Consider the following 22,962-nt stretch of genomic DNA (forward strand, 5'->3'; position numbering starts at 1 on the left):
TGTTAGTGCTATTAATTCTGCCTTTTGTGCTGATGTTCCTTTCGCCAGTGGCCGAGCTTCTATCACCTTGTCTATTGTTGTCACTGCATATCCTGCATAGCGGATCCCTTCTTTCACATAACTACTGCCGTCGGTGTAATATTGAACATCGGGGTTCTGGATGGGAAAATCACGAAGATCTGGTCTACTTGAAAATACTTCATCCATTACTTCCAAACAATCATGTTGACTTTCAGTAGGTTGCGGCAAAAGGGTAGCTGGATTTAAGGTGTTTACAGTCTCTAAATGCACTCTTGGGTTTTCACACAACATTGCTTGATACTTGGTCATACGGCTGTTACTAAACCAATGATTTCCTTTGTAATCCAACAACGTCTGTACTGCATGTGGGACTCGTACATAAAGTTCTTGACCCAGAGTGAGTTTATCGGCTTCAGCTACTAGCAGGGCGGCTGCAGCTACGGCTCTTAGACAAGGTGGAAGTCCGCTGGCCACTGCATCCAGTTGCTTAGACATGTAGGCAACAGGTCTTTGCCATGATCCCAAGTACTGTGTCAATACTCCCACAGCCATTCTTCTTTGCTCGTGTACATATAAGTAGAATGGTCGTGTGTGATCAGGTAGACCTAATGCTGGGGCACTCATCAAAGCCTTCTTCACATCTTCAAATGCCGTTTGCTGTTCTTGGGTCCATAAGAAGGGGTCGTGCTCTGTACCTTTGATGGCTGCGTACAGAGGTTTTGCCAGTATCGCATAGCTGGGAATCCATATCCTACAGAAGCCTGCTGCCCCCAAGAATTCTCGCACTTGTCTTCTATTCTTGGGTATTGGTATTTGGCAGACAGCTTCTTTTCTCTCTGGCCCCATAATCCTTTGACCTTCAGAGATATGGAATCCCAGATACTTGACAGTTGGCAAACACAACTGAGCCTTCTTCCTGGACACCTTGTATCCTGCCTTCCAGAGAATATGTAGTAGATCGTGCGTTGCTTGCTGACATTTTTCTTTTGTAACTGCTGCTATCAACAAGTCATCTACATATTGTAACAATACACATTCTCCTGGGATAGACTCGAAATCCAGTAGATCTTGACTTAGAGCTGAACCAAATAGGGTAGGTGAATTTTTAAACCCTTGGGGCAGTCTTGTCCAAGTCATTTGGCGTTTTGAGCCCGTTACAGCGTTCTCCCATTGGAAAGCGAAAATACATTGGCTTTCTGCGGCAATTCGGAGGCAAAAGAAGGCATCTTTGAGATCTAAGACTGTGAAGTAAGTAGCCCCGCCCGGAATTAAAGCAAGCAGGTTATATGGATTGGGTACAACTGGATGTATGCTAACAACCGCATCATTGACTGCTCTTAAGTCCTGTACAGGTCGATACTCATCTGTACCGGGCTTTTGAACAGGCAGCAATGGGGTGTTCCAGGGGGAAGTACAGAATTTTAGGATACCATACCGTATGAACTTATCCAGATAGGATTGGATGTTCTTCTTAGCCTTCTGCGGAATGTGATATTGTCTTAGGCTCACTGGATAAACCCCATGTTTCAGTTCAATTTTTATTGGTGGAATATTGCGGGCCAGTCCTGGTGGGTTGTTCTCTGCCCAAACTCCTGGTATGTTAAACAATGTCTCATCACTCCTAGGGTTTTGGCTAGTCAACACTGTATAAAGTCGCCACTCTTCTTCCTTTGGTACGGATAAAGTCATAATACCTGAAGGTCCATTAAACTTTAAGGATGTTGTTCCATTTGGTAGGAACGTAATCTGCGCTTGTAATTTTGATAGCATATCACGTCCCAGCAATTGGACTGGACATTCAGGCATATAAAGGAATTGGTGTTTTACTACGTGGCCTCCCAATGTACAGAGTCGACTTTTAAGAACCGGTTTTTCAGCACTTCTTCCAGTTGCTCCTATCACAGTAATAGTCCTTCCAGATGGAGGAGCAACTAGATTAGTCACCACTGAATGTTCAGCACCAGTGTCGATCATGAACGCACTCCTTTTCCCCCCTATTGATACATCGACCATAGGCTCCGCTCGACCAAGGGGGATGGAGCCCGGTCGGTATCAATAGTCCTCCATGACAGTGTCAGCCAATCCTACAAAGTCCCTACCTTCTCTATCGCGGGACCTTTGCGCTGCTGGAATATACCTGTCTTCCCTAACACTTCCTCTGTTCCCATTACTCCCTCTATAACCATTACTCCCTCCGGGGCCTCCTCTACCTCTCGCTCTACCTCTAAAGTTTCCGTAGCCTGCCCTGGGTTGGTCTCTCTCGTACTGCTCTCTTTGCGGACATTCGTTCCTCCAATGCCCTTCTTCCTTGCAATACGCGCATTGATCCCTACTCAAAGGCTCCCTACTCCATCTATTATTGCCTCTATCTGGGCCCCGTTTATCTACGCCTGCGATCGCTACCGCTAGCATATCAGCCTTTTTACGCATCTTGCGCTCTTCCTCTTTCTTACTTTCTGTATCCCTGTTCATATAGACCTTATTTGCTACCTCCATTAGTTGGGTGATGGACATACCTGCAAACCCTTCTAACTTTTGTAGCTTGCGCTTAATATCTCCGTATGCTTGGCTGACAAAGGCGGAGTTAACCATTCGGGAATTGTCTGCGTCTTCCGGATTAAAGGGGGTATACAAGCGGTATGCCTCCAATAATCGGTCATAAAAGACACTGGGCGCTTCATCGCTTTTCTGGATCACCTCAACTGTCTTCGACATGTTAATGGCTTTCTTTCCTCCGGCTTTCATGCCAGCAATTATAGCGTCTCTATAGGCTCTGAGTTGAACCATATCAGCACCATTTACGTTCCAATCGGGATCGGTGTTGGGATAGTGTGTCGCGGCCCATGCTGCTGGATTGGCTTGGTTCAAAGCACGGGCTCTATCCTCTAATGCTTTAATGGCTGCTTGATTTATTCTTGTCCTTTCCTCATTGTTAAATAAAGTCATTAGTAACTGCTGGCAATCAGCCCATGTCGGATTATGCGTCTGTACTATTGAGGTGAACAGATCAGTCATAGCTTGTGGTTTCTCAGTATACGAGGAATTATGGGTCTTCCAGTTTAAAAGATCGGTTGTGGTAAATGGGACATATACGAAGACTGGGTCAGCGTGTGCCATTTGACCTGCGGCATCGATATAAGCTGACCCGGGATTCAGACGAAGAGGCATCTGATAGTGCTTTAATTGTTGGGCACCAGTCAACTGTCGGGTTTGGATGGGGCTACGTAGAGAGGCGTCAGTCATGGGTTCCGGTCGGGGAGAGATAGGGTATGGGGATGTGGGAGGTCGGTTTTGGGAAAAGGTCGTAAATAAAACACTTCGAGCCGAGCTAGATGAAGCTTGACCGGAAGTCTGAAGTGGCGCCAAATCAGGATATTCGTTTCTAATGGGGGTGGATTCTGGTTCCGGAAGGGGAGATTTAGTACGAGGGGGGGTGGATCCTGTACTGGAGGAGGAAGCGGAAGTGGATGAGGGTAATGAGGGGAGGGGTGCAGGACTTTCTGCGTTTGCGTCACTTCTTCTTAACGGAAAGTAAGGGGGCGGCAAAGGGATCTCGGACTCAGGGGGCGTGTCCAAAATGGGCCTAACACCAGTCCTAGTGGACGAGCAAGTCCTAGCTACCATGAGGCGACACTGCTCCTCGTGGCATGTCTGGAGCCATTTTGGCGAGTCATTTACGGCCTGTCTCCAACAGTCAATATAAGGAAACTGGCCGTAAAGTTCAGGCCTACCTGATACAGCCACGTGTAAGCGCTGTACCAGAGTTAGATCCAAACTGCCACGTGGCGGCCATGCCGCAACCAAAGTAGGCCACTCCCTAGTACACAAAGTGACCAAACGTACAGGAGACATCTTTACCCCAAAATCACAAACTTTGAATCCCTTTTTAAAATTCTTAACCATACATCCTAAGGGATCCGGAATCGTTGACTGCGACGCACCCATACTTAACAATGGAACGTCGTCGACAACGAATACTATACACGCGTACTATTCAACAGTCACACCCGTTTCCTCTGGCAACAGCACCACGTGGTACGGTTACCAAGTGAAACGTACACAATAACAATAAACACTCAGGGAATTCCCGTACACACACAGCTGTTACACCAGTCACTATATAATCAATATTATGCCCTTTGGCGTAACTATACAGTCACCCACGCTATAATTCTCTATATACGAATTACCCGTCTATAACACACCCCAGTAACATCGTCTTTTACAAATAGCGGTTACAGTACGGTTAGCATAGGTCAAAGCACAAGTTAAGGTCACAATACAATTATTAGTGGTTATGGTGTTAAACATGCAATGGACGACAATGATTAGTACTTATTATATAATGTCAGTAAATATACAGGGTTATGGTACCGTGCACTATAATACAGCAACACACTATTAACACTCTCGCTAGACGGCTGAGCTCGCGCTATCTAACAAGATATACACTTTACTAAAACAATCGTTAACACATTTACAATTCCCAACTAAACTATTGGCCAGTACCTTGAATGGACTACCTAAAACTATATACACCCGTTTTGGTTAGCCACACTGCCCAATCACCACATATATAGCGAGCTAGAGAACCGAATTTACACAGGCGCCTCTTAGTCGCACTATCAAAAGTCTAGTGGGTTCCAAATTTACACGCCTTCCCACTTAGCCCAGATAGGATGAGAACTAGCGAACCGAATTTACACAGGCGCCGCTTAGTCTCCCGGTCCCTCCGACCTAGCGAACGTAATATACACCCTAGAACGCTAGTCTAGACAAGACACCGGTGTCCGGCTAGGGCTATCTTACACCTGGACCCCGCCTGACTAACCAAATCAAACGGTCTGACTAAAGAGCGTTCGATCGAGCGGTGCGCCTTCGCTCCTTCCCTCCGACAGAGGGGGCAGATACACAGATTCAAAACCCCTTTGGGCCTACCGCACAATCGGTATACCCCTAGTGGGTCCTGCCGTCTAAAACAGCAGTTGTCTTACCTCCTCGTTCCTGAACCTGAGTTCACACTCATCGACGGGGACACCCCAGCACTTCTCACGTAGAGGCCGATGATCTCCTGGACAACAGACCAGTGGCGCCGAGACGAAGGGAGGTCCACGCAGAAGTTCAGGGGTGCAGCCGTAGAGAACGTGGGCAAAGATAGACCGTCTCACGCCTCTGCCTCTCAGCTACCGTTGAACGATGAGCTTCCCGGCCAATGCACCAAATGATACCGGAGAAACTGACGGAAGCCAAGCACAGAGAGATGGACACAGGTTTCTTCAGGAAGGAAGAGATTCTTTATTGGATCACCGATCGGGACTCAGAGGGACTAGCGTCACCAAAATACAGCAAAGTCTGAGTACTGAATACATAGAGTACATTCCTTATATAGCACTGTAGCTCCTCCCACAATTAACTACACCCACACATACCCTTAACCTATTTAATAAATAGAGTCTAAACTCATCCATCCGGTCTAACCACGTGGCTCATCTGATACAAAGGAGAGGGACGCGTAATTCCAGTTCTTACATTCCTGCACCTGGTCAGTACAGTGATAACAGTATCTTAGCTACGTGTAATTAACTGATACTACAAACACATATACATACATATGCCTTGTGGCAATCTTAGCCTGCTAAACTTGTATTTTACTGGAATTACATCACACCTAAACCGTTATTTATGCTGCATATTTTCCTGAACATAGGCAGCGATGATACCTCATCAGTACCATGTGCCGTCTGTGTCATTCATTTTCTGATATCAACCAAATTAGATGTTTTCAATAATCATAATGTTCACACCACAGAACCGTAACATTCAATGGTTTTATTATGTCTGGTTTGAAAATAATGACATAGAACAGCAGAAGGTTGCAACATTTTCAGGTTTACAAATATAGAACACTTTGTAGTAACAAAAATGAAAAACTGACTTAAGTGACTTATTTCTATGTTATACGGTATTTAATAGTCTCATGCTGCAAGTATGCTTAATTTACAACTCTTGCCTGTGCCAGAGGGCAGTAAACTCAGTGAGTGCATATTACAACATCAGCGTCTGCAAGAATGATTTGCAATTCTGCCAAGTGGGCATTTTAATACCCCTGTGGGAATATGCAAGTGCCGGTCACATGAGCCAGCCACTCGTATCATTGCTTCCGCCCTACCTGTCTTACTTGTGTCTCGGGGCAGTGGCTAGATCCTTCAATCATTTCAACATTCTGAAAAATCCACTTCCCAGCTGCATATCTTCAAGGTAATACTGTTATTTTTAAGTAGTGTAATGCTGTGTTTTGTTCTATCGGCACTACAACGTTTACCCATTTAGTTGCTTCTTTCAGCTAACTGCTATTGTCTTTTGTTTTGTTTTTTTATTTTCTGTTAGATTTAAATGTTCGTGATTTGTCAATGTAAGAACCATTTGGTCATCTTAATGTATCTGTTTCCTTTTCTGATTGTTATTCTATGAGGTTATTGGTTTCCAGTTTGATACCCAAACCTGATTCTTATAAAATGTTGAGCATGTCTGTTTTGATAAAATTGCGAAATAGAAACTGCCTAGTAGCAATCTTGATTCTATCCTTATTATGATTTCATGTAACATGGACACCTTGTTGGAAAAACATTACAGTGAAAGCTTGTGTCAGTCATTAGTCCTACTTAAATATCCTTGAACCCAACTGTCAAATAGCGGTTATGTCCCAAGTCTTCAGATATGCATAAGTCAATGTCCGTTACGTATCTAGTAGGCATGACCCGGCACTGTTGACTAAAAAGCTATATTTTTTTTTTTTTTTTTTTTTTTTTAAGGTTAATGTTCTCATCCATACTAGTAACTGGCTGTAAGCCATACATTACTCTGTATGCTTACTACCATAAGCTATATAAGCATCATTTTATTTTCTCGGTAAATAGATCTGCTGTAACATATGATAGTTGTTCAATACATCTCGGGATATAGTTTACCTTAGGATAGTTTCTCTAGATACTTTTGTCAAATTCACACTTTAACCCTTGTTGTAACAACGTTTGAGCACTACATTGAACTTTTAAATGAATTTGAGTATGCATAATCCAATATACAAACATTGTATATTCGTTAAATATATTTAATGCAAATTTTCTTGAGGTATATGCACGTGCTCATACTTGGCCTGTGAATAGCAGTTGGATCACCAGCAGCTCGTAATGTCTAATCTATGTATATTTTTCTGCTTGTGTAAGTGAATTTAGGCATTTACAAAGAAACACTACAATGGAAACTCTTGTTTCATTTTCTAATATAACAACTCTTTTTGTTGTTTGTTTGTTTACACATACACCTTTAACCCCTTAAGGACAGAGCTCCAGAAGCTTGTCTTTCACTTAATGACAACAAATTTTTTTGCATTTTTTGCTGTTTGCGTTCAACTGCAATTTGCATTTTACTAATATATTGCACCGACGCATATTATATACCGTTTTTTAACCCCTTAAGGACCAAACTTCTGGAATAAAAGGGAATCATGACATGTCACACATGTCATGTGTCCTTAAGGGGTTAAAGGACAGAAAGGGCTTTAATTTGATGTAATATGTAATATATATATATATATATATATATATATATATATATACATAAATGCTTATTTATTATAAAAAAAATACAGAAAAATTAAGTTTTTGCAATAATAATGTCTGCACAATTAGTGCAGTTTAAGGAAAGTAATTAAAAATAAATTCATTTAGTTGTTCTGAATTACAGAATATATAATGTGTCTGGGATTTTAAGTTTTTTTTTTTGTAAGTTACAGGTCACAAAGCACAAGGAGTAAAGTAAACTTTAAATGTGGAGCGATTTTAGAATTTGGTATGTTTGTCTAGTAAGCTTAATAGCCACAAAAGAAAACAAAATTGCCACACAAAAGGTATTTATATAAAGTAGACACCACAGGCTATTTACCGAAGGTTGTTTTGACACTTTCTACGTAGCCATTTCACCGCCAACCTCTGCTAAATATTGGAGTAAAATTGTGTTTTTGTGGGGTTTTGGCACACAAACTTATAACAAAGAACTTCTCATGTGTATTTTGTAAAGTTGGTGTGTGCTATTCCTGTACAAAGTTTTATTTTGTGTTCAGTTACATCTGCTGAGTAAAATGGCACCCCCATTATATGTCTTTGGCACTATTTCGTGAAGTTACAGTGCCATATAGGAGACATGTCCTTTTCAGTATTCACAGTCGAATTTTGAGAGACGGATTTAATGAGCCTATGCTTCCATTTGGGGTATTATAGTAGTTTGACTGTTCAAAAAAAACCCACAATGGCCTACCATTTGTAAAAGTAGACACTCCAGGGTATCTCATAAGGTGCATATTGTGCCTTAGCATGCCCCCATTTTATTCACCCATATATGCCAAAGTATGTGGTAAAAAATAATTTTGGGCGTTTTTTTACATACGGATTGCATTTTGTATATTTCATATGTGCCACTAAGTTCAAACCCCCCAAATTATGCTCAGCTAAGTCTTCTGAGTAAAAATACACCCCCAATGGATGTCTTTGGCACTATTTCGTGAAGCTACAGTGCCGTATAGGAGACCAAGCCATATCAGTTTTTACCGAACTTTGAATTTTGGCGCTGGGCCTATGTGCAATTTCCAAGCATCTTTGCAGGTTTTAAATTCAAACTACCCCACAAAGGCCTACCATTTCTTAAAGTAGACACCCCAGGGTATTTCAAGTCATATTTTGAACCTTAGCGTGGGATCATTTTTCCGCTAGCTTGTACCAAGTGTAGTGGTAATAAGCGTATATTTTGCAAACCTTATGTATACTACCACTGTATAATACTTCATATGTTGCTCAGCTATGTCTGCTGAGTACAAAAATACCCCTGTATTTACCTTTGCCAGGTATATGTGGACATCTGAGGGGCACATTTGGGACACAGCCATTCCATTTTTTTTTTTCTCCAAACTTTAAATTTATACGTTGTGCCCATGTCCCATTTTAGAGTATTTTACCAGGCTATATAATCCAAATACACCATAAAGCCATACCATTTCTTAAAGAAAACATCCCAGGGTATTTCAAAAGGCATATTTTGAACCTTAGCGTGGGATCATTTTTCCGCTAGCTTGTACCAGGTGTAGTGGTATTAAGTGTTTTTTCTGCCTTTTTGACACACAAAGTGAGTTTGCACAGTATATTTTGCAAACCTTATGTGTGCTACGACTGTATAATACTTCATGTGTTGCTCAGCTATGTGGTCTGAGTACAGCAATACCCCCGTATGTACCTTTGCCAGGTATATGTGGATGTTGGAGGGGCACATTTGAGACGCAGCCATTCAGTTTTTTTCTAACTTTTAAGTTTTACGCTGTGTCCATGTTCCAATTTGGAGTAGTTTAGATGGTTGGTTATTGAAACTTCCCCACAAACACATACTATTTATTAAAGAATACACCCTGGGGTAATTCAAAAGGCATATTTCGAACCTTGGCGTGGGATAATTTTTTCTCTAGTTTGTTCCAGGTGTAGTGGTAATGAGCGTTTTTAAATGTATTTTTTAACTTTTTAAAACTTTTTTCTACTTTTTAAAACTATTTTTTAAACTTTTGTTTTGCTTATTAATTTTTTTTAAAGTTTCCTAAACTTTCTTAAAACTTTTTTTTCTTATAGATTTAACATTTTTCTACGCTTTTTTTTACCGTTAACCCCTAACTAGCAGTAAAAAGCACTAACAGTAAATTCCCCATTTTCCCATAACTCTCACCCACCCCAGCTTGCAAAATATTGAATTATACAATATTTAAATTAGTTAATTAAATAAATTGAACCCCTGAGGGTTAAAAAATAAAAGTTAATCGTCAGGGGTTAAAAAAAAATTAGATCACAGTATAATATGATCTGTATTTTGATCACTGTAGGCAGTGATCGACTGGCAGGGAAGGGGTTAATTTTTATTTGGACTGGGTAAAGGGGGGGGTGTTATTTTTTTACTTAAACGTTATTAAAACTTTTTTAACTTAATTTTTTTACGTTTTAAAGCTTATTTTAAAACTTTTTTTAACGTTAACCCTTAGTTAGCCTAACACTAAATCCCCCAATTCCCCACTAACTTCCACCCTCCCCAGCTAGCTACATTTATAATTTTAAAATATTTGAAAACCTTTTTTTTTTTTTTTTTTTTTTTTTTAACCCTCAGGGGTTACATTTATTTTATTAATTTTAAATATTTTAAAATTATTTTTTAAAAAAAAATTAACCCTAAGGGGTTAAAAAAAAAAGTCAGATCATAGTAAAATGCAATCCCTGCCAATTGATCACTAAAGTCGGTGATCAATTGGCAGGGAAGGGTTTAATTTTTTATTAAAATGGGTAAAGGGGGGTGGAATTTTATATTAACTTTATTTATTTTTTACGCAGGGGGCAGGATCATCACTGTTCTGGCTCCCTGCACTTCACATAGAACCAGGAAGTGCAGGGAGGCGGAAGGTGAGTATACTGAGCACATGTGCTCGCTCTGACAGCCTGTCAGAGCGGGCACATGTGCTGGGACAGTGCGAGTTGGTGCTCCCGGTCTGCCTCTAATACAGAGGCAGACCGGAGCACCATTAACCCGTGATCGCCGCGATTGCGGCGATCTGGGGTTAATTTTAACAGTGACAGACAAGGTCCGTCACTCGTTGTTAAGGCAATCTCCTGAGTGACGGACCTCGTCTGTCACTCGTCGTTAAGGGGTTAACCCCTCAAGGATGGAGCCAGTTGTACAGGTTGTGATCAAAACAAAATGTAAACAAAAACTGGAATTTGAGTTCAAGCGTAATTCACCTTTTTCATATTAAGTGCACCTACACATATTGTATGTAATTTTGTTCAGGAGAAACAGGGCTTTCACTTCACATTAACTTTTCATATATGAAACATTATTAATTCTGAATGAAAAAAAAGTATTTTAGTTCTGCGTTCCTTTTTCAGTTTATACACATTGAAATTTGTCAGACTGGTTATGTTGCCTTTGAGACTGTATCGTATCCCAGGAATGAGAATTACCCCCATTAAGGCATACCATCTGCAAAAGTAGACAACCCAAGGTATTGCAAATGGGGTATGTCCAGTCTGTTTTAGTAGCCACTTGGTCACAAACCTAATTTAATATGAATATATATATATATATATATATATATATATATATATATATATATATATATATATATATATTAAGGGGGGACAAGCCACCTAAATGGTAGTTTTCACATAATAGGGTCAGGAATATGTTGCCCTATACTGTTTCTTTAAGACCTAAGAATATATTAAACCGGGGTTTAAATTTGAGACTAGTCTGCTAGCCCTCACATATACCTCTCCAGAATGGAAATTACCAATGTACTCTAGCACTCGAGAAGGGCTTATGTCTGTCATCTGGTAAGAGAAGAAGAGAGGAAAAAGGGGCATTTCCACACATATCTTAGACATCCCACTCTGATTCTGGGGTCAATCGTATCACTATATGGCGAGGGGGCGGGTCTGAGGGGAATGACACCTATTTTCCAGCCAAGCAAACCAGGTGTCTCTGTTATAGTTTATTCAGTCCCTTAGAGATTTTGTGAGCACATGTTATCCTAGACCTCTTTCCTGTACATGTTGGTGGACCAAATATATAAAAAAAATTTTTTAAGACTAGTTAGTTAAAATAGTTGTGTTGCTTCCCCCTCCCCCACCCCCATTATATATGTCACTATAGGAACCAGTACCAGCAAGACTTGCTTTGTTCATTTCATTTATATGTTAAAAAATAAGTCTAAAAGCTGTTCTTCGTTCCACAGGCTCCGCACTGTGAGCACGCCTTCTGCAATGCTTGCATCACTCAGTGGTTCTCCCAGCAGCAGACGTGTCCAGTGGACCGCAGTGTTGTGACTGTTGCCCACCTGCGCCCAGTCCCCCGCATCATGCGGAATATGCTCTCCAAGCTGCAGATTACATGCGACAACGCAATTTTTGGCTGTACAACAATTGTGCGACTTGACAACCTCATGTCTCACCTCAATGACTGTGAACATAATCCAAAGCGGCCAGTGACGTGTGAGCAAGGATGCGGGTAAGGGTTTCTGTTTGTGAAGCAGAATTAATTACATCATGGCTACAAATAAATCCTGCAGCGCACATGCCCATTATTCTATCTTAATGGGTAATATGGGGCCATGGAGCGTTGGAGTTGTCTGTTTTTATGTATTCTACATTTACCTACACAAGTTTTCATGCAATGTGTGTGTTGATTTATAGTCCGTAGTTCTGAGGGTTTTTATTATTAATCTTTTAATTTAAAAGTTGATTTACGCCTTATAGGGACACTAGTCACCAAAACAACCTTAGCTAAATGAAGCAGTTTTTGTGTATAGATCATGCCTCTAAAGGCACACCCAGCACACCCCGTGCGCACGCCTATGATTTAGGGGTTGAATCACTTTTGTTTCTCTTTATGCAGCCCTAGCCACACCTTCCCTGGCTGTGACTGACTGTCTGCATGAAAACAAATGGTTTCACTTTCAATAACACACAATCAGATGTAATTTAATTTAAACGTTCTTGCTTATTAATTCAAGATCTTGGGGTCTAGCTAGCAAGCTATTAACAGAGCAGAAGATGTGAAATTTGAAATTAAACAGAATTGGCAATAAAGAAGTATAAACATTCTATTACTCTTTATGTTTAGAAAGGCTGTGTTAGTCACATGCAAGGAGATGTGCCTAGGGCTGCATAAACAAAGTGATTCAACTCCTAAATAGCAGTGAGACCACAGGGACATGATCTATACACCAATACTGCTTCATTAAGCTAAAGTTGTTTTGGTGACTATAGTGTCCCTTTAAGTCCATCCATGTTTGCAGAGTTTCCTTTCTTGCTCCAAAAATACTGCTGTGCATGATATCAAGACCTGGATTTTAAAATCCTATTCGCACAAAATATAGATGTTAGGACGTGATATTTTTTTTTTTCTTCACTTAGTCATTTTTGGGGGGCATAGATATTGGGCTTACAGCCTTATTATTGAAAACATTCGAAATCCTCATGTTCCTAGTAGCTGTCAAACAGCCACAAGGGGCGGCTTGATGGCAAGGTTAGACACATCCCAGTTTGTTTGTTTTTGTTGTTTTTTTTCCACAATAGAAAATGACCAGTCTCAACCAATTGGTGTACTCCAGTGATGGCGAACCTTTTTGAGCCCAAGTGCCCAAACCGCAATACATGGCAACTTATTTCCCTCAAAGTGCCAACACGGCAATTAACCCCTTAAGGACCAAGCTTCTAGAATAAAAGGGAATCATGACATGTCACACATGTCATGTGTCCTTAAGGGGTTAAACCAGAATACTGAGGTTTAAGTTTAGAAAAAGCAACCTATTAACATCTTTTGTTTTTAAAGAAGAACACAACAACAGAGTTAAATTATACAAACCGTTTTTTATTGAAAAAACATCAATTCTGGTGTTCGGTGGTGCTTCACCTAACTAAAGACCTATTCCCACCTATCCACCTGCAGTTTTCACGCATCTTACATGCTGCTTTGGCACAGTTTACATCAGAATTACATCCGTCTTACATCCTGTTTTGGTGCGACTTTTTATGAGTGTCAATGGACATGCATTTTTCATCAGGTTTCGGTCTGTTCAGCTGCACCAAAACTGCATGTAAACTGTGCCAAATATGTTTACAAGGGGATACATGCCAGACTGAAATTGTATGAGGAAAGCCTTACTCTGTGTCCTTTCTCTGCTTCTACAGTTACAGTAAATGTCAACCTGAATTAGGATAAGCAAGAAAAACAAGAAACCTAAACTTGCTTAATACGCTATAAACAACTCCTTAATTAGTGTCTTGGACACAAACACTGCATTAGTAAAGTTTGCAGTTCAGTTAGCATGCTTTTGTACAATTAATGTGAATTTATTTTTTTTCTGCTGTATACATACCGAACATTTGTCAAACCTTGGTTCATACTCCGTTAGTTTGAGAGCAACACATGTAGCACTCAATTCATCTGTTAATCTGTTTCTGGTATCAGATTTGATATAATTCAAAGCTGAAAACAACTGCTCACAAGCATAAGATGACCCAAACAACGAAAGAAGAGCAATTCCAAGTGCTTTCATGGACTTATAATTATTCCGCATAGAATTCCACACTTGAAGGATTTCATTTTCAGAACTACCAACTGTGCTGTCCTTGGTCATCCCTTAACATTCTATCTTCTCAAGTGTGGCACGCAGGGAATAGAATTTATTTTTCCAGTTAGAGCTTTCTTAAAATTCTAATGGCTCCATTTCCAGATTTTGTAAATCTAACCAGTGTAAGCAGGAAGTATCAAGCTCTTCATATTTGGCTTTATCTGGAGAAGTAAGAAAATACAGGGTTGTCTCAATTTTCCAGAATTGCAAGAATCTGTCACTAAAATTCTCCTTAGCAGCTGCTGCAATGCTAGAACGTTCCTTGTGGATTTCCTGAGGGATTGGAGGATTGTCCGTAAATATTGTAGAATTTTCCAAATGTATTTTTAGATTTGGAAAGTATTTCAGCTGCCCACTTTAAATGTCTTTCAAAAACCTGCTGTTTTCCCTACACCTTGTAGTTTTTTGTTCAGTACATGGAAGTGTGCTGTAAAATTTGTGTAAAAAACAGGAAGTTGGTAAACCAGGCCGTATCTGTGACCTGGGAATATTCTTGCCCCTTTTCATTTATAAACAGCCTAATTTCATCCAAGCAAGCCACAAATCTCTCCAGGACTCGCTACCGGACATTATTGTACATAAGTAAAGTATTATACTGTGCCTGTACCTCATCAAGACATGCTTGAAACTGTCGAAAATTAAGAGCACGAAGAGTAATTCACAATTTTTGGGACATCTTTGAGGATATCTTGTAATTTTTTGCTGCTGTCCCTGGCACAAAGACCTTCTTGGTGTATAATACAATGAAACTAAATGACTGGATGTTTTTGCAATGTGCTCAGTCACTAGTAATTGAAACCACTTTTTCTGGTCTTATTTCTTGTGCCAAAAAAGCCTCCATCACAGCATTGTGGACATCTATTCCTTGTGTTCTTCTATTCAAGGACAACAGTTTCAACAGCTCTTCTCTCATGTCACCAACCGCATAACGCAAAATTACTGCTAGCCTTGCATGATTATTTATATCTGTGCTTTCATCCAAGCACATGGAGTAACAGGCTGCCTTTTATAAGTCAGTGGAGAGCTGCTGACTAACTTCACTTCCCATGCGCAGGACTTGATTTTTAATCTGCTAACGGGCATCCCAGAGATGTGTTGCATAATTTTATCCTTCTTTGGGAAATCATGAAAAGAGAACTACTCCCAGCCAACATGGTCATTTTGAAAAAATCCCCATTAGAGAGAGGCTTACCATGTCTTGCTATGCACAGTGAAATTTGAAAGCTGGCAACTGTCAGATGATTTGATTTAGAAAGATAGTTGGAAAAACTACGCTACTGGGAGTGATATTTCCTCAATTTCTCCTTAAAAACTCTTTCCTTTCAGATTCTCCAAATTCGGCAACACTTTTGTTGGTTGGTTGGTGTCAAAGTGACATCTAACACTTGATGTGCGGGACACAACACTTTCACTACACAGAATACATAACGCTTTTCTATTGCGTTAAATCACTCCAAATGATTCTGTCCAAGCCTCTTGGAATGATCTTCCACTATCTGTTTTAAGTTTAGATTTTTTTGCTGTACTAATTTCTTTTGTTTGTGACGCGAGGTCTATACTCATACTTGATACTTGTCATTTATTACCACACAGCAAGGTTTGACAGTCGTAGCGTGCTGGTGAGTGACATGCAACCTCGCAGTGTGGTAATAAGTGATATCTCTTTGTGTTTGATGGAGTTAGATGCAGAGACAGGGCACTGAAAGCTTCATTTTGGCAGTTGGTAAAGGTTAGGATTTTTTTTCTGTTCTATTTCATATGTGGGGTATGTCACGAAGGCTGCAAAAATTGGCATGTTACAGTGGCTCTTTAACCCCTTAGTGATCGCTCCCTCCAATGCTCTGCCAGTACTGAGTGCCTAGTCTTCTTCTGAGTGGGACACTCTGGGCTGAGCCAGTCACATGGCCAGAATAGGTGTCCACAGTGCTGCTGCTGTTGGTGAAAAAGTAAAAATAAAGTTAATTAAAAGTTTTTATTAAGTTTTTATATATATATATATATATATATATATATATATATATATATCTCAAAATACACATAGATATAAATAGATATATATCTTTAATTCTATGAATATCTCCTTAACGACCGTGGACATACTGAGTACGTCTGGCAAAAAAAACAAAAAACGGTCATTAAGGACCTAGTATGTTCGCGGCAAATAGGAGCCCTGGACTTACCTGGACCAGCGATCACGGTAGGGGGGGGGGGGGGGGCAGCTGTGGCCACCTCAGCCCTCCAGGGCCATGTGATCACCATGATGCTGCAATAGGACTCTAGGAGCTTCCAGCAGGGGGACTGTCTGAGCTGTCAGGCAGTACCCCAGTCTGCTAAAAAGTAAAAAAATATTATAAACTAATTAAAGCATTTTATAATTTATTATACATATATAATGCATATATACATATGATTTCATTTTGTGTACTTTGAGATGTATACACATCTCAAAATACACTTACAATGAAATCATATATATGCAATATATATGTGTGTGTATGTGTATATATGTATGTGTGTATATATGTATGTGTGTATATATATATATATATATATGTGTGTATATATATATATATATAATATACACCGTATATACTCGAGTAAAAGACGAGTTTTTCATCACCCACTCGTCTTATACTCGAGCCAATTGTCTGTATTATGGCAATTTACATTGCCATAATACAGACAAGGACCGGGGGCTGGCAGGAAGCTGTAACTTACCTTTCCTGCAGCTCCTGTCAGCTTCCTTCTCTCTCCTCCGGTCCGTGCAGTTCCCTCTGCAAGTCTCGCGAGAGCCGCGGGGTCAGAGCGTTGCCACGAGTTACCGTGGCAATGCTCCGCGCGGACACGAGACTTGCAGAGGGAGCTGACCTGGGAGCTGCACGGACCGGAGGAGAGAGAAGGGAGCTGCTGTGAAGGTAAGTAAGAGCTCTCTGCCAGCCCCCCTCCTACAGCCCATCCACTGGACCACCAGGGAGTGAGAGCCCCCCTCCCTGGCCAGCTAACAAGCAGGGAGGGGGGACGAAAAAAAATAAAAAATAATAAAAATAATAATAATAATAAAATAAAAAAATATATAAGAAAAAATATAATATTAAAATAATAATTAATAATAAAAAAATGCCCAACCCCCACCAATGCTCTCCATCACACACACACTGCACTCATATACACACGCACTGCATTCATACACACACTGCATTCATTATATACACACACTGTAAATAAATATTCAATTAATATAATTTTTTTAGGATCTAATTTTATTTAGAAATTTACCAGTAGCTGCTGCATTTCCCACCCTAGTCTTATACTCGAGTCAATAAGTTTTCCCAGTTTTTTGGGGTAAAATTAGGGGCCTCTGCTTATATTCGGGTCGGCTTATACTCGAATATATATATATATATATATATATATATATATATATATATATATATATTTATATTTATATTTTTTCTATTTAATTTTTTTTTTATAGCAAAGCAAATAAAGACGCTAACTTTGGCCAGCGTTTGTGACTAAGTGGCTACTACAAAAGACTGGACATACCCCATTTTGAATACCCTGGGTTGGGTTATCTACATTTAAAATGGTATGCCATGATGGGCACAGACCCAGAAAACTGTCAAATCTGGCAAACTGTAACTTTGCCAAAAAACACCATAAAACCTGTACATGGGGGGTATTGTTGTTCTCGGGAGACTTCGCTGAACACAAATATGAGTGTTATAAATCAGTCAAACTTATCACGACTATAAAATCACTAGTAAAAGTGCAGTTTTTGTGTAAAACAATGAAAAAAACAACGCTAACTTTGGTCAGCATTTGTGGCTACTAAAAAAGACTGGACAACCCTCATTTTGAATACCCTGGGTTGTCTTTTACAAATGGTATGCCATGATGGGGTTAATTTTTAATTCCTAGGCTGCCATACGGTCTCAAAGGCAACATAGGCCCAGCAAACCAATCTGGCAAATTTCAATGTGCAAACAATTGACCCCTGTAAGTTTGCAAAAACACATAAAACCTGTACATTGGGGGGCACTGTTGTACTCTGGAGATGTTGCTGAACACATATTGGGGTGTTCTTTGTCAGCAACACATAACAGGAACTGAGAATCCATGCCTAAAGTACAATGTGAGAGAAAAATTACACAAGAACGACTACCCAAAAGGTTGACAAAGACTCGTGGTAGAATTGGTGCATGGAAAGTGTTAAAATACCACCATTGGAAATACCCTAGGGTGTCTACTTTTCAAAAATATATGGTTTGATGGGGGTAAATTACATTGGCCGGCTGCGAAAATTCCAAGTTGGAAAACTGGAATGTGCACCCTCCAAATAAGGTATTTTTTTTTTTTAATTCTCTATTTTTGCGTGCAGATATGTAACAGTGATGCATTCTGAGCCACAACTGCGCCCGTTCGTATTATCAACAGATATTTATAACATATATGGCTTACATAACTTTGCACAAGTTTATAATATTAAAAGATCAACTTTAGAGAAGAAAAAACTGTGTAGTGGTATCAATGATGCCCTTCGTGAGGGTGACGTGAACGTGGTGTCGCTCTCTATGCGACTGCCCTGGAGGGCTACCCCCTTTGCCTTTGTTCAAGGTAGTCGTAAGCTAAGTGGATCCTAGTGTGTCGGCATGGAGGGGGGGGGGGGATGAGGATGTCGCAGTGTAATGCGGGTTAGTGAGATCGTTACTAGGTAGGTATCTGCCACCCTGCGAGTTTACTTGTGGTATAATGCGGAGAGGTATAATGCTGGTTGTATGTAGGTGACAGTGTCGGTTTCACTGTGTGTGCACACATTGGAAATCACAAAGGAAAATGTTAGAGAGCATATTAAGTAAAACAAAACAATACTACAATAGAACAATAAAAATAAAAGAAGTAAGAGAAGGTGTTGGTGATTCTGCTGAGATCGAGTCTCTGACTGCATGAGACGTTTCGTCTGCGTGGAAGGTGGAATGAAAAATAAGGGTAAGTCATTATGAGGCGGCTTGTAGGTGGTACTTCAAGTAGGTGATCTGCCCGGGGAGGTTCTGGTGGAGTTCCGTGGGGTAAAGTCCCGTATGGTATCCGGATTCAGTTGGGCTATGGTCCGTCCGGACGCCGGTGCCGTTTGAAAGATACCAGTCGCTTGCAGGTGAGCTTCCAGCTCCTGTTTGTCTTGCGCCTTATATGTAGTTCCGTTGAGAGTAAATGATACGGCACGGGGGGTGCCCCATCTGTATGGGATTTCTTTGGTCCGAAGATGGTGCAGGAGGGGTTGTAGGGCTTTTCGCCAGGCTATAGTGTTCCTGGTCAGATCTGGGAATGCTGTCAGTGAGGTCCCTTCAAACCGTAGGGGGGGTTTTCCCCGCAGTGCGGTCACGATTGAGATCTTGTCAGCTTGTGTTTGGAACCGCAGTATGAGGTCTGCTGTTGCCGCTGTCGGTGCTCGGGGCGATTTCGGCAGCCTGAACATGCCGTCGATTTTAATGGTTTTCACCCGTTTTGGCGGGAGTAGGACTTCAAGGAGACGCCTGACGTAATGGGGTAAGTCATCTAGGCCTACCGATTCCGGTATCCCCCTCAGCTTTAAGTTGTAGTGTCTTCTTCGGTCTTCTATGGCGTCAAGCCTGTCATTGGTAGCGGTTTGCCATTGGACCAGGTCTGTGACTTGCCGTTCAATTGCCTGAAGCCTTGTGTCATGGGCGCTTGAGTTAGCCTCTAGCTGTGTAATTTTTTTCGTGGCACCGTCAATGGCCTTTCTATAGTGGGCCATGTCTGCCGCCAAATCTTTGCGGAGTTCCGCCAACATTGTCTTTAGTTGGTCGGCTGTGACCGGGTCCCCAGGCCCTGGGGGTACCTGTTTGCTTGCTGGTGGTTGCCTGTAGGTTGCACCTTCCAGGACGTCAGTGGCGAAATCCTCAGACGAGTAAGAGGAAAGGTCGTCCTGCTGCGCCATTTTGGGCCATGCGGCCTGGTGCGAGAGCCGAAGCATCTCGCCAATGTCCCTCCCGTGGGGGCTTCTTTCGGCTTTCGCTTTTTTAGATTTCCTGCCCATGGTCGTGTAGCCCGTACCTGGATGTTTTGCAGGAAGGTTTTGGGCCCGATTTCCACCATATATCTCTGATTTTATGCAGGTCAGAGACCCAAATAAGGTATTTTAGCCTATACATGGGGGGTATCCTTGTACTCAGGAGATGTTGCTGAACAAATATTGGGGTATTCTTTGGCAGTAACCCTTAAAGGGACACTATAGAAAAAACTGTATACATTACAACCTAGTTATAACTTCACTGGCCACTCCTCAGATGGCTGTTAGAGATCCTTCCTGGATCATGGCTGCCTAAAATGCATCCAAACATTTAGTATCTCCTCCCTCTGCATGCAGACACTGAACTTTCCTCATAGAGATTCATTGATTCAATTCATCTCTATGAGGAGATGCTGATTGGCCAGGGCTGTGTTTGAATCATGCTGGCTCTGCCCCTGATCTGCCTCTTTGTCAGTCTATTGTTCTGACTTGGATGATCAGATCACATTTTATGACCAAGTGCAGAAATCCATATCATTCCAAAGGGTTCACATACTTTTTCTTGCAACTGTATTCCTAACGCTATAGTAGTCTAGTACTGCTTTAGATATCCGGGCTCACTCAAATTAAATAAAAAGGCTTTAACCTACCTGTTTCAGCTGGCTGAGATAAGGAGTTTTGATTAATTTAGATAATTTAATGCTTTTCCAAATCGCAGCACTGCGCCAATCCGCATTTACTCATAGAAATGTCTTGATTAAATATCACTATAGCAATAGATATTTGATGAATTTCTGAACTCCTAATATACTTTTTTTTTTTTTCCTCCTCCTCTCTTAATAGCCTGGAAATGCCCAAAGATGAACTACCAAACCACAATTGCATAAAGCATCTCCGCTCTGTTGTACAGCAACAGCAAACCAGGATAGGAGAACTGGAGAAGGCATCCGCAGAGAGCAAGCATCAGTTGTCTGAGCAGGTAAACATTGCTCAAGAGTACTTGATGGATGTGGTTTACCCATCTTTCTTGGAAATGTTGTCTGCCTTGATATTATGGATATAGAAAAATTACTAAAAAACTACATTTAAAGTGACTCCATGGGGGACTGACTACTCTTCTTCCTCATTGAATGTCTATTGGGTTTTACATTTTGTGAACTACTGCACAAGTATGTCTAGGGTTTCTTGGGGGAAATGTGCAAATACTCACATGTTCTTTTTGACCCACTGTCAACTTCTTATTCATTCAGAGGAAATTGTGTGTGTGAGTGCGACACATTAGCTATGTTTCTAAGTTTTGTTTATAAATGTTTTGATTGTTTGGTGGTTGTGGTTTACCAAGTCAGATTTAATCTTGCAAATTAAATCCTTTACTTATTACAGAATTGTTGGTTTTGCGGCCATTTAGCTAAACAACCCATATACGATATTCACCTAAAAAAAAAAATTTTTAAAAACCTGGCCAATGAACCATGGCTTAAAGCGGCACTGTCGTGGCCGCATCCGTGTTTTTTTTTTTTTATTTTATTCATTTATTTTATTTTTTTTAAATCCCCCTTCCTACTGAAAAACATTAGAGCGGCCACGACAAAGAGCGGCAAATATGGGCCAAAAGTAACAAGAGGAAGGGGGCACCCATTGCCGGGCCCCACCCATCAGGGGCAGGTGGGGGCAAAAAGTAACAAGCCATTAGTTACGGGTGGAGGCAAAATGTAACTGAGCTCCACAGGGTGGGGAAAGGCTTATAAAAGCCTTCCCACACGCTGCAATTTGACTCCGAGCTCATTTATTGGTTGGTGGAAACCAACCAATAAGAGTGCCCTGATAGGTAAATTTTGAGCCTTGTCTGATTGGTAACTTGCAAGGCTCAAATTTACATATCAGAGCACTCTTAGACAATAGGTCCCCCCCATCTCTTGTTACTTTTGGCCCCCATTCTCCGCTCATGGGTTGGAGCCTGAGGGTCCCTCCTCCTGCCGCTCATGGGTGGGACCCGTTCCGTTGAATAGCACTATAACCTCCCGTTATTTTTCTAGATGCCACACCATGGGGGACCTGTACTAGGTCCCCCATTAATTGATTCAGGGGGTGGGGAGCTTATTTGTTATAACAGTGAGCAGCCACAGGCTTCTCACTGTTTATTAGACATGCCCCTAATTTTTGTCTGAATTGAAGGTTCCCACGAGATCAGTGGCATTCATAATTATTAAAGGGAGGAAGTTTGGAACAAATAGGACTCTTCCTAGAACCGGCCAACTGACCAAATTTGGCAATCTGAAGAGACAGGCCTTGGTAAGAGAGCAGACAAAGAACCTGATGGCGCCTCTACATGAGCTCCAGAGATCATGCGTGGAGATGGTCGAAATGTTATGGTAAACTGGCAAGATGGGAGCTTCTCCTCACTACATTACACATGAATGCCCACTTGGAATTGGGGGGGAGAAGCACCCAAAGGAATCTCTGACTGTGAGAACAAGATTCTCTAGTCTGATGAAATGAAAATTGCACCGTTTGTACTCCATTCGAAGCGTCCTGTCTGAAGAAAACCAGGCACCTCTCATCACCTGCTCAAGAACATCCCAGTGGTTAAGCATGATGATGAATAGCATCATGCTTTGAGGGTGTTAAGCAGCAGGGACTGGGAAACGGTATTTTGCGGTGTTCAGCTTTCTCTCAACCCTGACCGACCAGAGAC

At 41.1% G+C, this 22,962-nt stretch overlaps 1 protein-coding gene across 1 annotated transcript in view; it reads left to right on the forward strand.

Moving 5' to 3' along the window:
- The window catches only part of RNF41 (ring finger protein 41), a 113,647-nt gene that overhangs the window by 81,683 nt on the left and 9,002 nt on the right, over positions 1-22,962 (forward strand). Inside the window, exons 3-4 of the mRNA XM_063426815.1 lie at positions 11,837-12,108; positions 21,111-21,246. Of these exons, the coding sequence (XP_063282885.1) occupies positions 11,837-12,108; positions 21,111-21,246 (408 nt within the window). The remainder of the gene's footprint in view (positions 1-11,836; positions 12,109-21,110; positions 21,247-22,962) is intronic.

This window comes from Pelobates fuscus, chromosome 1 (assembly GCF_036172605.1).
Source record: "Pelobates fuscus isolate aPelFus1 chromosome 1, aPelFus1.pri, whole genome shotgun sequence".
NCBI lineage: Eukaryota > Metazoa > Chordata > Amphibia > Anura > Pelobatidae > Pelobates > Pelobates fuscus.